Here is a 15,005-nt window from a genome sequence, read left to right on the forward strand (position 1 = left end):
ACACACAATTACACCCTAATTAAACTAAACAACACACTGAAGCTTAAATGACGATAGAAATGTATCTGTGGCAGCAGATAATTTGATTTCAGTAGCAGCTTGGTTTAACCTCTTAAGACTCTTAATTTGATATGCATTTTTTATTTCTCTCTGCTATTTGGGTTTATTGGAACTTGATAAGTATAAAAACTAAGCATCAAATATGACATCATATGCCTACAACAACAAATTACAACACATTCAAAACATTTTGCATTAAAAACTAGCACTGCCCTTTTCTTTACACACCTATTTGTGAAAGGAACTGTGATGTACACGCTTGTTTACGCCTCCTAAGAGATTAAATTTCTTTCTGAAACTTCATCCTGCTGATACAACTAAAACACAATATTACAAATCATTTTCTGACTCATGTTTGGATACAAATCTTTGTTTTCTTTGACATTTTCCTGCACTGAAGGCTGAATTAAAAACAGATTAGCATGTTCCCATTCATATTAGAGTCCTGCACCGAACTAAACAGTGTCAGTATCGACTTAAGCTGTGAGATTTTTTCTTTATTACTATTAGATTCAACTAATCACTCTTTTTTGAGTGTCAGTGTTCTTCGGGATGTTTGTTTAGACATATAAAATTAACAGACGTGATTATAATATCATTATTCTCTTTAGTGCAGCTGTCACTGTGAATTAAATTACTTAACAATAAACTCTGTTTACATTATTTTCACCTATTATTAACTAAACCAACTGAGAAACTGTTTTAACATCTACGTAGCATTTGTAAAGTAATTTCCTGAAAAGTTAATGTACTCAGTGTGTTCTATTAAAATAGAATATGGACTGAGTGCAGATACTCACCATAGGTTTCTTGTATTCATTGGGTTTGATACAGCGAACGAAGAAAGGCTGACAAACGCTCAGAGTCCTCATCAGCAGCTCCAGTGATCTTTTAAACTGACTGCTTAGAGTGGGCGAACGCTTCCTGGTCTCTGCCCCCTGAAAACACACAGACAGTGTCAGGGTCGCAGACAATGGGGACTCTTTTCTCTTCCTGAGCTCTGTCACTAACCTTTTTCCTCTTTCTGTGTCGAAATGTAAAAGTGTTTCTCCTGCTGACTTTGCAGGTTCAGAGTTAAACACACATCAAAACAGGAGATAAACAGATTTCAGGATTCGTTTTAATCACATATGACAGAAACTGAATATTATTGGAGTTGGTTGAAGAAACAGCTTCATACATCTAAAATTCTCCATTACAAGCAAACAACATGTAAAACTCCAAATGTTTTACGAGTAGTTCCTCTGCAGTACATATCAATGTGTACGCAGTATTTCACCGTAGCTGAGTTTTAATACTTTAAACTGTACATAGTACTTTAGTCCAGTGGTTCCCACCCTAAGGTCCGGGCCTCTCCGAGGGTCACAAGATAAGCAGAAGAGGTCGTGGGAAGGTTAGATGGAGGAAATAGGAAAAACAGGGTCCTGGTTCAAAATATGTGTTTATATCACAAACATGTATGATGTATGTTGAATAACGTGGAACTGCTGGTTACATGAGACACAGACGAAGTTTACAGGGGAACTAACAACTAGTAGAAACATGATCAAGAGTCAAAAACTCTTTATTTGTAAAACAAATCATCTGAGTATCAAATACTTTTAGGGAATAAATGTGGAGTAAAAGTACAACAAACAGTAAAAGTACAATAGTTTACACTGAAACAGTAAAACAGTAAAAGTATGAATTGAATTGAAATTTAAGAATTAAATAACTTAATAAAACTTTAAAGGCTTTTTAAAAATACTATAAACTTTGTAAAAATGTGTTTACCAGGAGTCGGTTAGCATCATTTTTATCATCGTCTCTAGTTTAGCCTAGCTTAGCACAAACACCGGAAATAAACTTCACGGCTAACCTAGCCTAGCTTAGCACAAACACCGGAAATAAACTCCACGCCTAACCTAGCCTAGCTCCATCAAAGCGACGATCTTTAAACCCTACATATGTGTATTTTATATTTACACAGAAAACAAGAACATGGGTTATGTTGAGAAGTGGAGCTAATTACGAACGACCGCTAACATTAGCTTCACCTAGCCTAGCTTCCCCCGTCAGTTAGAGGGACTGGTGTTACGCCGCATTCTGTAACCGTTTAAATTGTGACCTTGACCTTCGTTAACCTGTTTACAACTTTCAAATCACCGTCACAATAATGTTACATGGAGTTTGTCTAACATGTCATTTATTATTATTATTATTTAAAACGACAATAGCACGATTAGCCTGTTTATTCTCCACTGTAGCGTTAGCTAGCAGCCTGATTCTTCAATATAAATAAATATTTTATCTCTGTATGTTGTCATTTGTGGACATCGAGTACGCAGAATTTAATAATAGACACTGCTGTTTGTTATTTACCATTCTGTGTACTCTCATTTGTCAAGTGATAATTTTAAATTTAAGAAAAATCTAAAGTAGTTGATTTTCAGGCAAGTTCTGGGGTTTAACAAATTTATCGGCGTTTACTTATTTACGGAAGGTGTAAATCACCCCGAATTGTGAAAACCTTGTTATAATAATAACCTGTGTTCCTATTTATCGACTTATAACTGCGATAACTTTACGTCTTTTTAGTTTAACTCTCTGGGTTTTTAGTCATTTTGATTTTCACAGGTTAAAACAAACGGGTCACGATACAAAACGTGTCCCTCATTATTATAACCTGCACAAATCAAACCAGTTGTTGTTGGTGGTTTTATTTTGGAGGGTCGCCGGAAACGCGTGTGTTTATTTACTTTTCTTCTTAACTTTAAAATGACATGACATGTTGTCACGTTATTGTGTCCACTGCCCTCTTGTGGTCACTGTGACAAACTACACCATTGTATTAACTACAGCTTTAACGTCAATAAATATAAAATAATATTAATATTAATAATTATTATTATCTTAATAATAATAACATAAACTCCGGTAATATTAGAATTAATAGTATCTTTAGTTTTCTGGAAGTCACGTTTTCACTTAACAATTCTGGAGTTCGATGCCCTCTAGTGGCCACACTGGGGAACTACATGGACGTTGTTCGTCAAGTTGGACATGATAAGATAACAAACAGACTTCCGGTGAATCCTTTCAAAGTATATTTTAAATGTGAAGCTATGGAAACTATTGCATATCTTCACTTGGAGTTGGAAATTCTGATTTCAGTTTAATTTGTTATATCATTATATGTTAGTGATATGAACACATGTGATGTCAGAGTTGTTTTAACTTGAACATCATGCTGCAGTTCATTTAAAAACATTAAAGCTTTGACTAAAACTATGATTTTCTATTGTTTTCTATTGTTTGTTATTGTCATGTTAGATGAGGATGATAAAGAGTGAAGAGATGGGTTTTCCCTGGTGTATTTTTATATTTTTACCTTGGTAAGAGGGCTGGCAGGTACTGAACTACCAGGAGCGTAACCACACAGAAACTGGCAAGAAGCAGCACACAGACATGCAAGTAAGCGAACACACAGAGAAGAAGACAGTAATTTAAATTAATTAATTAAATCAGAGCTGCACTTTACTGAGAAACATGCGACTAACAAAAGTCATGCAGGAAAAGAAAATGCTGACGAAGTGGAAACAGGACATGTTCATTTTGTTTATTTAGCATCTTTTGATATTGGAATGAAAAATAAATTGATTTCATGTATCAGCTGAAAAGTTAATGAAAGCACAACATTTGACATCATTTACAGGCGTGTGTGTGTGTGTGTGTGTGTGTTACCATAGCGACATCAGCCTGGAAGATTTGTTTGATGAACTTGTTCTTGGAGGAATGAACCAGCTGGATGATATCACCGTATAAGGTGTCTCTGTTCTTCTCCAGGAAACCTGCAGGACACACACACTGATGAAGTAAAACGTTCTCCAGTACAAGTACCTTTCAATTTAGTAGAAGTCAAATCACACTAAAAAGTACTAAAGAATATTACATTCAATGCTGCTGATATAGACGTTTAGTTCAGGTTAGTCTGGAGGAAAACATCATTAAACACTGGTCAAAGATCTTTGTTACCCGCAGACGTTAAATGAAGTTCCAACCACCTCAGTAACATTAATAACAGCAGGAAACACACTAAACTGTTTTAGTGCAGTTTTTACAAATGGTAATTTGCTTCTATTTAAAACTAAACTGATTCCAGTAACTACACCTACAGCGTTCATTACAATCTTAGTTTAATATTTGCTGCTCAGACATTTGTTAATAGTCGGTTGATAAGAGATTGGATTGATTTTATATTTGCCATCATTGTGTCTTTGAATGATTTCTGACCTCTTGTTTCGTAGTAAACCACTCCAGCAAAGTGCTGGATTCCAAACTGAGTCTCATAGTTGTTCTTTGGAGGGATGTAGTTTGTGTTGAGTTTGTGCTGAAAGTTGAGCTTGTTCAACATGGTGGTGTCAGTGCCCTGCAGGACACACAGAGACACATTTAACAAGTCTTAACAAGTCTTTAACCTGCACTAACAGAGTTTGTGGCATATTATCTGTGGGGGGACGTACTGCACCTTGGGGAACTTGCTCTCCTCGTCGATGAGCGAGATGATGTTCATGGGTTTGATGGCGATCATGTCCAGAGCGTCCTGGTTGTCGGTGAACTCGATGTGCTGCCAGTTGATGTGCTCCAGGTTGTACTCCTCCTGCTCCAGCTTGAAGACGTGACGGACGAAGAACTGCTGCAGGTTCTCGTTGGCGAAGTTGATGCACAGCTGCTCGAAGCTGCGGGAAGGAGAAAGGAGAAGTGGCACGATGATGACATGAGAACACCACATGTGCTCGGTGCTCAGGTGTGTGTTGTACCTGTTGACGGTGAAGTTCTCAAAGCCGAAGATGTCCAACAGTCCGATGGAGCGTCTCAGAGATTTGGGTTGAGACGATGGCGGCTTGTAAATGGCTGCGTTGATCTTCTCCACAATCCACACAAAGAGTCGTCCGTAAATCCCCTGGACACACAAACACACACTTTAAAGGTTCCATTTCCCATTAGTCAGGTTTGTGTTGATTCCTAGAAGAAGTGTTTTACCTTCACAAAAGCATCCCGCACATCCAGAGCCTGCTCCATGCTGAGTGGAGTGGAGACGGTCTCTCCTCTGGTGATCAGAGTGCGGCTGGTCAGACAGTTCATCAGGTCTTTACCGTCCACCTGAAACCACAAACACACACACAACCATCGAATACCTCGACGTGTCCCGAGGTTTTCATTTGAACTGTACGGGATTCTGTTACAAAGTCTGAAGAGGTAAAAACTCCAGCAACACTTTTCAGAATATCTATGAAGAACTAAATATAAATAACTTCCTGTTAATGATCCTCTTTCGTTCTTCCTCTTCACTGGTGCCTGATGCTGCTCAAGTTTGTTGAGCTACTGTTGTGTTTGTTGTTTCTTAAGTGAAGCACTTAAAGAAAAGTTTCTTTATAAATACATTTATCATTATTATTAATAAAATCGATGCTTCGCTACAATATTTTTATGATGTCTGTATTAAATACTAGTAAATAAGAGGGTCGTCGTGTGTGTGTCACCTCCAGCAGTGTAGCAGCAGTGGTCAGATGAGGGCCGCGGACGACTTCACAGGCGTCCAGGTTGTCATAGGTGCGAGCTGCAGGGTCAAAGGTCAACACATTTTAAATAGGTGAAAAACTACAACTAAGGTTTGAAAAAACATTAAGTCAAGCTTACGTGTACAAGTAAAAGGATGCGTTTAGTTACAGGTTTTTGTGTTTGTGTATTTGTAATAAATTACTTTTTAACCTGAAGTTTGAAAACTCTTCTTTCAGCCCTGAGTTGTGTCTGCAGGTATCAATCTTTAGGAATTAATCAGCTTTAATTCAGCCTGACAAAAAAGACCCAGGGCAAAAAAACAGAAGAACTTTCTGGGGCTCAGCTTTAGGAGAATAAACTAATTTGTGAAACAGTTTAATTGTTTGACCAACAGATATTTTTGGGTTTCACCTTCATATCTGAGGTTCCCCAGGTGTAAAATAGCAGCCAGCAGTTTAGAAATCTCCCAGTTCTCTTTGTCTGTGAACATCAGCACCTGCAGACAAGAACAGAAGGAAAATGTTGGAAAATAAAAATGATCACCTTCAGTTTCTCTAAAATACAAGAGGGTTCCTTTTATTCATCAGTTACAGATGTTAAGTAGCTACTGAGAGTCAGCACCTTCATCGCAGAGAGGATGTTGGAGTACTCCTTCATATCATCCCGACCATCACACACGGTACAGTTTCCCTGCAGAGACACAGAAGAGAACAGAAAATCACTCAGTCTCTGTTTCCTGTGTTTGTTATTAACTTGATATAAAGTTTGTTCTTATTATCACAAATGATGTTGTTTTTACCTCTGGTTTAAATTTTTCTAAATTGATATTCTTCTTGTGGGAGTTTAAGGTTTATTCCTGCATGTTCTACAAGTTCATGTTAACATAACATAAATGTTTCATTTACTCTCTTCAGTGACAGTTTACTGATTATTTTAACCTGTTTCCTAAGTCGCTGTTTCCTACACAGGAAGCCCTAAATTCCCCCAAGTCTCACAAACAGAAATGTTATTTAGTTTGAAAACGAGGTTGAAATAGAAAAATGACTCACTATGGTCAGGTAGGTGTAGTCGGTGGCCTTGCTCAGTCCCAGTTTCTTCTTCTCATCTGCTGTCATGCCCTTCAGCATGCAGTAGAAGATGTGGTAGTTCCTCTCATCGAAGGCCTGAAAAGAGGAAAGATGAACAAATAAATATCTAAGAATCATTACATCAAATAAAACATGAACAAACGCGTTGATCTGCTGAGATAAAGCTGCTTGTTGCAGCATAAAGAAAAAGAAAATACACTTTAATATACTGTAAGTGAATGATGAAAAGATTTGTGGTGATGCTGAGACCGACCTGCCGACAGACTCTGGATTTCTCCAGCAGGTATTGCTCTATCTTCGCTCCCTCTATGGCTCCTCTCTTGTTGAAATGGATGTCGATGTACTTCCCAAAACGAGACGAGTTGTCATTACGGATTGTTTTAGCGTTGCCAAATGCTGGAAGAGAAACGACGACGACAAAGATGCTGAGAGGAAACATTAGACGCGTGTCGAGGTGTGACATTACAGGATCAGTTTGCTTGAAGGTGAAGCATTAAACCTGAGTGCAAACGATGCACCAACAGCACACAGAGTGGGACAGACTATATACTGGGATCATCCACTCAGAAATAAGGTGAGACTGTAAATACAGCAGGTTTAGAATAGGTTCATATGTAAATTGTACATATATTCTAGTAGATTGTTGAGTATTTAGTATTAGAACAGTACTTAAAATCTCTCAGTGGACTTAATTTTAAGGAGACATGTGGACTTAGATAAGAAGTATTTATAAAAACACAAAACAAAGTAAATAAAGTGCGATGATAAATAGTTTACCATAAAGAAATGATCAAATATAGAATAAAATGAACACGTGAACCAGCAGATTCTTCCTTTATGTTCTTAATAAATCACTTTTTACTGTTTAGATAAATTCATAGTTTAATGTAGTTTAATGTAGTTTAATGTAGTTTAATGTAGTTTAAATCACTGCACAAATGTGAGACTGTAATTTACGTAAATCAGTTCATTTATATGTGCTTTTGCAAAAAATCTGCATCAAATGTCTTTATTAACATATTTTCTACTAAATTAACTTTTTTTTTTTTACTTTTTATTTAACTGGGATCTGTGCTGGACTCAGTTTAATCTCCATCACATGTTCCAGTCATCGTCTGAATCAGCTGCAGACAAACAACCCACCAGGCTGCGTGATGATGATGTTCAGGTTTATCTACCTTCCAGTATAGGATTTGCCTCCAGGACCTGTTGTTCTATCCAGGAGTGTTGACCGCTGATGGCTGCCAGGAACTGAAGGATCAGTTTGGTACTTTCTGTCTTCCCTGCTCCAGACTCACCACTGTCACAGACACACATTATAAATCCAACTAAAAACCTGCCTGCAGGGAACGTCTGCAAACACTTGATCCTGACCTGACAGGACCAGATGAAACTCCACAAACATCTGCACTGGACTGAAGCATCATCTGACCATGTGAGCGTTTCCTACCTGATGATGCAGCACTGGTCGCGGTTGTTTCTCTGCATGTTGAAGTAACAGTTGTCAGCAATGGCGAAGATGTGTGGCGGCATCTCACCGATCTTTTTGTTGGTGTAGAGACGGATCTGGTCGGCCGTGTAGATGGGCAGCAGCTGGTAAGGGTTAACGGCCACCAGGATGGAGCCGGTGTACGTCTGCACACAGAGGAAGAGGATGGACTGATTTAGAGATATTTTTAGAAGATGTCTGAAAAACACTGAAAAACACTGAAAAACAGTGAAAAACTGTGAAAAACTGTGAAAAACTGTGAAAAACAGTGCACAGCAGGAGGAAGAAGTGATGATATTACAAAATAAAATATTTAAATGAAAGACAAATGGTCTAGTAAAACTATCTGTAGGTAAGAAAAATGGAACTGTTCATTTTCAGCTACTTTATTAATGAACTTTATTAATAATTTTAATAATTCAATCTGCTTTTTTGCTGTATAATGTCATATTTTAGCTTGTCTGGATCTTACAACATTAAAGACAAAGCTGTTTGCAGCACCACAATAAAATTCCTGCTTCCTTTATTTTCACTGGAAACAGCTGAGGTATCCCTCCTACCCTGATGGTATTTATGACAGAATCAACTCGATTACTAAGAAGTGACATGTTGCTGCTGATAGTTTGACAGTAACTAGTACAGCTGTCAGATTAATGTAGTCATTTTAATCCTAGTATCTGATTACTTAAAAAATGTCCTGTTAAAGTATTAAACAGCAGGTAAACAAAAAAAAAAACAAAAAAAAAAAGTAAACAAAATAACACTAGTACACACTCGCTGGCACATTTACAGCATGCTGCTGCATAAACAGTAAAATTCATCTCACATAGACACATGCAGCTTCAGCTAGAAATCCAGTCTGTATGATGTGAGTATGTTTATGTCTTTCTAAATAAAGTCACTAGAAACGTATAAAATTAAGTACTGAAGCTCCTGATTCCCAGATTAAAGGACGTCAGCCAGCTTCGAGTTATAGGAGCAGTTTTCAAATGAAGTCAAATATAAAATAAAATCAAACGCTCTGTGTGTGTGTGTGTGCGTGTGTGTGTGTGTGTGTGTGTGTGTGGATGAGCTGACACAGGTCTCGTAGCTCAGATGTTGTTGGATGACAAAGAGAACGTATCAGTGTTCGCCACAGGAGAACAGACGACCATGTTGGAGAACAACCATCAGCTGCAGGAGTGAGTTTGGTTCCAGCTGAGCTTCAGTCAGTGGATTCATTTCAAATATGTGAGACGACGTGTTAACGTGAAAACACTGAAAACATGCTACATACATGCAGTTTGCTGATGTTGCATTAAATACATGTCAGCTCTCTTTTCAGCCGTGCTTCATATTCAGGAGCTGACTTACCCGACCACCACAGTTTGTCTTTAGATGAAACAGGAGGAGGAGGAGGAGCATAGCAGATAGATCAGAGAAGCAAGAAAGTGAGACATGAACAGGAAAAACAGTCCAAACCCAACTGGATTTAGAGTAGACTCGTGTTCGAGCCCCAGATAAAGGTTTAAATAACTGGAGAGATACTTAAAGAGGAGAAACATTAAAACAGCAGCAGTGGTAACATCCCTGTTCGTCCTTCACACACAGATTAACAGCTGCTTTTTTAATAATGGTTTTATCATATATTTATTTATTACTCTACTTTATAGTTATTATAATTAACAGTTTGAGCTGAATATCAAAGATAATTCTGCCAGAAGCAGCAAAGTTCAGATAAATAAGTCAACAAAGTGGGAAAACTCACACAATCAATTCAAATCATCAGCAGTAAAACTCACGTAGATGATTTTTTCATTAAAACTCACGTAGATGATTTTTTCATTAAAACTCACGTAGATGATTTTTTCATTAAAACTCACGTAGATGATTTTTTCATTAAAACTCACGTAGATGATTTTTTCTCTGTATCTGATGAGCAGGTTGCGGAGGATGCCGGCTTCGTTGAGGTCTCCCAGGCGGATCATGTCCTCCACACCGTGGATGGAGGTGGGATGCATCGGCTTGATGTTGGTGGCATTCTGGGGGGAGATCCAGTGCTCCTGGAGGGACAGAGGAGGTTAGAGAGGAAAACCTAAGACACTGCTGTGAAGACATTCACTTGGCAGTTATGATGGAGAAGGACTTCTCTGGACTTCAACTTCAACTTTATACAGCAGCCACATCGAACACGCAAAGCAAATAATCCAAATGTCAAAGAGACTCCATGTTCAGAACAGGCCAGGAAAACTAGCACAACCCTGGGAACAAGGTTGGACTCACTACACCTGACAGTCTGCATTTTACAGCAAAGAGCACAACTTAGGAAATCTTCAGGAACATGATGCATTGTAAGGTGGGACTGTGGAGACAGTCGTGCACACGAAATTAAAAAGACGTTTTGCTCTGAAGGTAGGTTCATATATAATGTAAATTGTTCCCTTAGTATTCTGTTTCCCCATGATTGATTGTACTGCCTGAAACTTTATTGTGCCATTTTGGCCTGTTCTAAACCTACAGGTGTAGATAAATAATAATAAATAAAACCAGCACTGTTCAGCACTTACGTTTCCTTCATCGTCCACCACCTGGATCTGTCCTGAGTCACAGAGCTTGACCACCGCACCGATCGGCACCTCAAACTCCCGACCCGTCTTCAAGTCCAACCAGACATAGTCGCCCTGTAAAAGAAAAAGAATTTAGAGGGAAACGAGGATTAACGTTGGGCTCAGAGTCAGACTTTAGTCAAATCGGCATCAGAAAAAGAGAAAAATTTAAGTCAGTGTCAGAACAACAGAAATAAATAAGATCACAGAAGAAATCAGAGTCAGAGGTCAAAGGGAACCGTGTCCTGATCACAGCATCTCCATGTGATGTGAAGTTTAACAAGTTCATCCCTTAAAAACTGATCAGACCCCTGATTATAATCCACGTAATCATTTCAGACTGCACCCAGACCAGGTTTGATTTAACCTGGAGATATTTTAATAGGACTGTGGATTAAACATAAGCTCCTTTAATGTGTTATCATTTAAATAAATGGTGCAGTCTGAAAATGATCAAATGAACCCCAGATGATCTCCGACCCAAGAGACAGTCCAGCAGGACTGGAAGCTTCTGGAAACATTAAAAAGTACAAAACATGTACCAGGAATCTGTCGAGGTGGAGAAGGACATCTAACAGCAGACAGTCGTTATGTAGGAGAGGAGAGAGGGTTAGTACAGATATGAATGAACATCACCACGAGGAGAAATCTCACACAAGGCTGCAGTTAGTGCTTGTTTCCATCGTATTGAAGGTGTATTTAGTGACTCAGAAACACGACCACAAATCAGAAGCAAGATACACACAGTAAAATACTTTAAACACTTAAACACAGTTGTCAGATGTACAATTATGATGCATGACTCAAACGGATTTAAAACAGAAAACCACGTTCCTGTGATTCAGGTCCAGTATAATCTCTTTAAAACGTAGTCATGAAACCTGAGGTAAGAAAACATCAGAACAAGACTCAGACAATCTGGATCTAACGCAATACAAATCCCACAGCATGAAGACCGACAATTATGACTCAGAAAACTTCAAACCGCCTCTCACACACACACAGACAGGTGCAGCGTACCGGCAGCAGTGTGCTTTGTTTCACCACAGTGTTGACGTTGCGTATCAGCGCCCATTTGGCCTGATCCTTCTCGTAGAGCTCCACATAGTCCCGACGTCTGTACATGTTCACGAGCGTGGTCCACAAGCTCACACACGCTGTGACAGTGATATCAGATGGTAGCCGTCAGCTTTGAAAAGCATCCAAAGGTAAACATGGAAAGATGTGTGATGATCTGATGTTCGGAGAATTTCAGTTTCCTCTGGGTCTTGTCTACACACTGATGGACAGTTTCCAAATATCAATCTAAGACTCCTGTTAGGTCCACAGAGTGAACAGCCTTCATGGTTCAACAGACTCTATTCCAGCTTCTGATGGTCACAGGTTACCTCTGCTTCTCTTCCCTGGGTTCGTAAATGCCCCTAAAGTGATGCCAAAAAATAATATCAAGGAAAACTGATCCAGTATCAGGGTCCAGCAACATCACATCCTGGTCTGTGGCCTTCAGTCCTGTAAAGTTTTTCTCCACATAAAGGAGGAAATCAATTCAACGTGATCCAGGTCTCTGTCGTTTCCACTGCAGTAACACTGTGGGACAGTCCTCTCTCTCTCTCTCTGTCTCCTGTCACACTCACACTTTGTTAAACCACAACCTGCCCTGTCGCCAATGGCAACAAGATGTCACTTCCTCCTCAGGTGTGTCCTATGGTGTTGGATTTCTGCACAGACAGTTAGTGCAATGTACATTCTGCAGGTTATGGAGGATAAACTGTGTTTTTTAACAGAATACTATTGATATTAATAAACATAGTAACACCACAGTACACAAAACTCAAAGACATGTCAGAAACAAATCCAACATCACCTCATATTTAAAGAAGGATTATTAAGTAGACGGTGATACTAGAGATACTGGAGATAATACTGGTAACACGATATTTATTATCATCATGGGATGATGGGTTCAGCAGTATTTGTGAATCTGTGTTTATCTGCACAGCCACAGCACCGACACATAGACGTCACACTTTCCTCATTAATTACACATTTTCATTACTTTAGCGCAGCTACAACAAAGTGATGTTGTAGGAGATGCTCCAACAACTCTGACGATGAACGAAATCCAACATGTGGTCATGCACATTTCTATTTTGTTCTATATGTTGGGAACCACAGTAAATAAGGTTCGTGAGGACAAAGCTTGCTTTTTAAAAAAATATATTTAAAAATAATAATATGGGCTGTGTGAACTGTGGGTTGGAGTGGTAGCTGGGGCAGCTAAAGCTAATCACACACTCTGGTCTGTGGTTTGACATCCAGCATCCTGAACTCCCAACATTCACCACAACTGTCCAACTCACTTCCTATTGTACTTAATGTATTTATGTTCATTGATTGCTGCAGGTTAATTGCATTACGACGTCATTTTGAAAGACAGAGCTGTTTGAGTTGGTATTGATGAATCAAAATGAGAAAACTGTGATAATCACTGTGATTATTTTAGGCACATTATATCTGTTAATAATCTTTAGTGAGATGAGGATCAGATCACATTTTATGACAAATGACTGCAGAAAACCATGCAATGGTTCACATACTTTTTCTTGCCACTGTATATCTCAGTTTAATTAAGTAAATTCTCCACCTGGCAAACTAAGCCACCTGAACATTACACCACCAAGCAGCTGTCACACACTCACTCAGACTATAACGGAGTAAACAGGAGCGCGCAGGGCCAACAGCAAACGACCAGAAACCACAGGTTGAATTATTTAACACACGGGATCTGATTTCTGCGTCTTTCTGTTCGTTCCTTCGCCACATTCACCTTCTCACCTTTCAATTTTTTTCTCTCATTTCATACCAAACTATGCAAACATAACATTACGGTGCTGATGTGCACGTGTAATGTAGATGTGTTTGGTAACTAATGGACACAACACTGAAGTCCACTGATGATGTTAGTTACTAGATCTTCATCCGATCTTATGTGAGTTTAAAAAACAGAATTCACTGTCGGATATTTCATTAGACTGAAAATTACTACTTTCTCTGTCCTCTTAAGACAAGAAAACCAAAAAACTATTAGAAACCAACATGTGATGATCCCACAGTTGTTAGTTTTAACATTAACGTTTGTTTGAACAAACATAATGTGACTTATCTTGTTGATATTTAGTTTTCTACTGCTCAGCAAACATCACATGAAACTGACAGTAATAAGACGAAAACCAAAAGAAACTCTGGACTAAAAGACACAAAAACACTAAAAAGCAAAAACATGATTCATACAGTGGTGGTTTGATGTTTACATACAATCATCATGTATGTGAATAATGAGGTCATGTTAGACTTTAAATGATTTGTTTGTAGCTCTGTGTTGTTTGAACTGCAGTCAAAATCACTTTACTAGCAGGGGGTCTATGACAGGACACCACAAAGGAAGCTGCTGCTTACTAAGAACACTGGTGCACAGCTGAAGTTTGACAAAGAGCACGCTGACACTGCACAGCAGCCACAACTGTCTTCTAACTTAACTTTCTGTTAGTGATCACGAATGATTACAGCTGGTGGAGTCTCTAATTAGATTGGTTGTAATTAGTGACGTACAACACACAGAACTGTCATTGCCACTTTTGTTTTTTATTGTCTTGCAGCCAATGGTTTGTGCAGCTGTCCAAAGATTCCTCGAGGCATCTGACAACAGAATAAGCATGGGTTTGGTGTAATTGATTAACGATTATTGGTAAAACTTAATTACTTCTTCTCACTCACATGAGTGATAAATGACAAGCACTGTAAATAATAAGTATAGAAATCAGACTCACTGCTGACGAACTGGCCTGAATTCTCTCCAGACAAACATTTAGCTGAGTGTCTCTTGTCATTCTCCATCACCAGTGTCACACAGACAGGGCTTTGTGTTAATGCACTTTTTCACATGGTTGCACAGACTCTTTACAGAAATCATTTAAGAATCGATGAAGCCCCCAGGTCAGCTGATGGACGCAGCAAATGGAGACAGCCATGGGGCAATTCATGACCCACTGACTGTTGGAGAGTAGAGAGACCAGAGAGTGGATCGTTCTCAGCATCCAGACTTTAAAGAATAGTTTTTTTACTCCCGACGAGCTCTTATAAAAGTGATATGAAGCCTACAAGGACAGGAAGTAACAGAGCGTGCAGGGTTGGATTAAGCTGTCATTCAAGTTATTTCAAGACGAAAACAAATAAACGTCTGGA

General features: G+C 38.8%; 1 protein-coding gene across 2 annotated transcripts in view; it reads right to left on the reverse strand.

Moving 5' to 3' along the window:
- Positions 1-15,005, reverse strand: part of myo7aa (myosin VIIAa) — a 40,072-nt gene that overhangs the window by 21,535 nt on the left and 3,532 nt on the right. The window contains exons 2-17 of one of the 2 annotated variants that reach the window (XM_033326296.1): positions 11,784-11,896; positions 10,725-10,838; positions 10,068-10,220; positions 8,140-8,324; positions 7,868-7,989; positions 6,943-7,085; positions 6,651-6,764; positions 6,223-6,291; positions 6,013-6,097; positions 5,583-5,659; positions 5,083-5,202; positions 4,860-5,002; positions 4,568-4,778; positions 4,333-4,468; positions 3,784-3,890; positions 861-998 (exon numbers count right to left, since the gene is read on the reverse strand). In XM_033326296.1, coding sequence (XP_033182187.1) covers positions 861-998; positions 3,784-3,890; positions 4,333-4,468; positions 4,568-4,778; positions 4,860-5,002; positions 5,083-5,202; positions 5,583-5,659; positions 6,013-6,097; positions 6,223-6,291; positions 6,651-6,764; positions 6,943-7,085; positions 7,868-7,989; positions 8,140-8,324; positions 10,068-10,220; positions 10,725-10,838; positions 11,784-11,896 — 2,030 coding nt within the window. The remainder of the gene's footprint in view (positions 1-860; positions 999-3,783; positions 3,891-4,332; positions 4,469-4,567; positions 4,779-4,859; positions 5,003-5,082; positions 5,203-5,582; positions 5,660-6,012; positions 6,098-6,222; positions 6,292-6,650; positions 6,765-6,942; positions 7,086-7,867; positions 7,990-8,139; positions 8,325-10,067; positions 10,221-10,724; positions 10,839-11,783; positions 11,897-15,005) is intronic. The other variant, XM_026370733.1, reaches the window with a different exon arrangement.

Source organism: Anabas testudineus, chromosome 13, assembly GCF_900324465.2.
Source record: "Anabas testudineus chromosome 13, fAnaTes1.2, whole genome shotgun sequence".
NCBI classification, from domain to species: domain Eukaryota; kingdom Metazoa; phylum Chordata; class Actinopteri; order Anabantiformes; family Anabantidae; genus Anabas; species Anabas testudineus.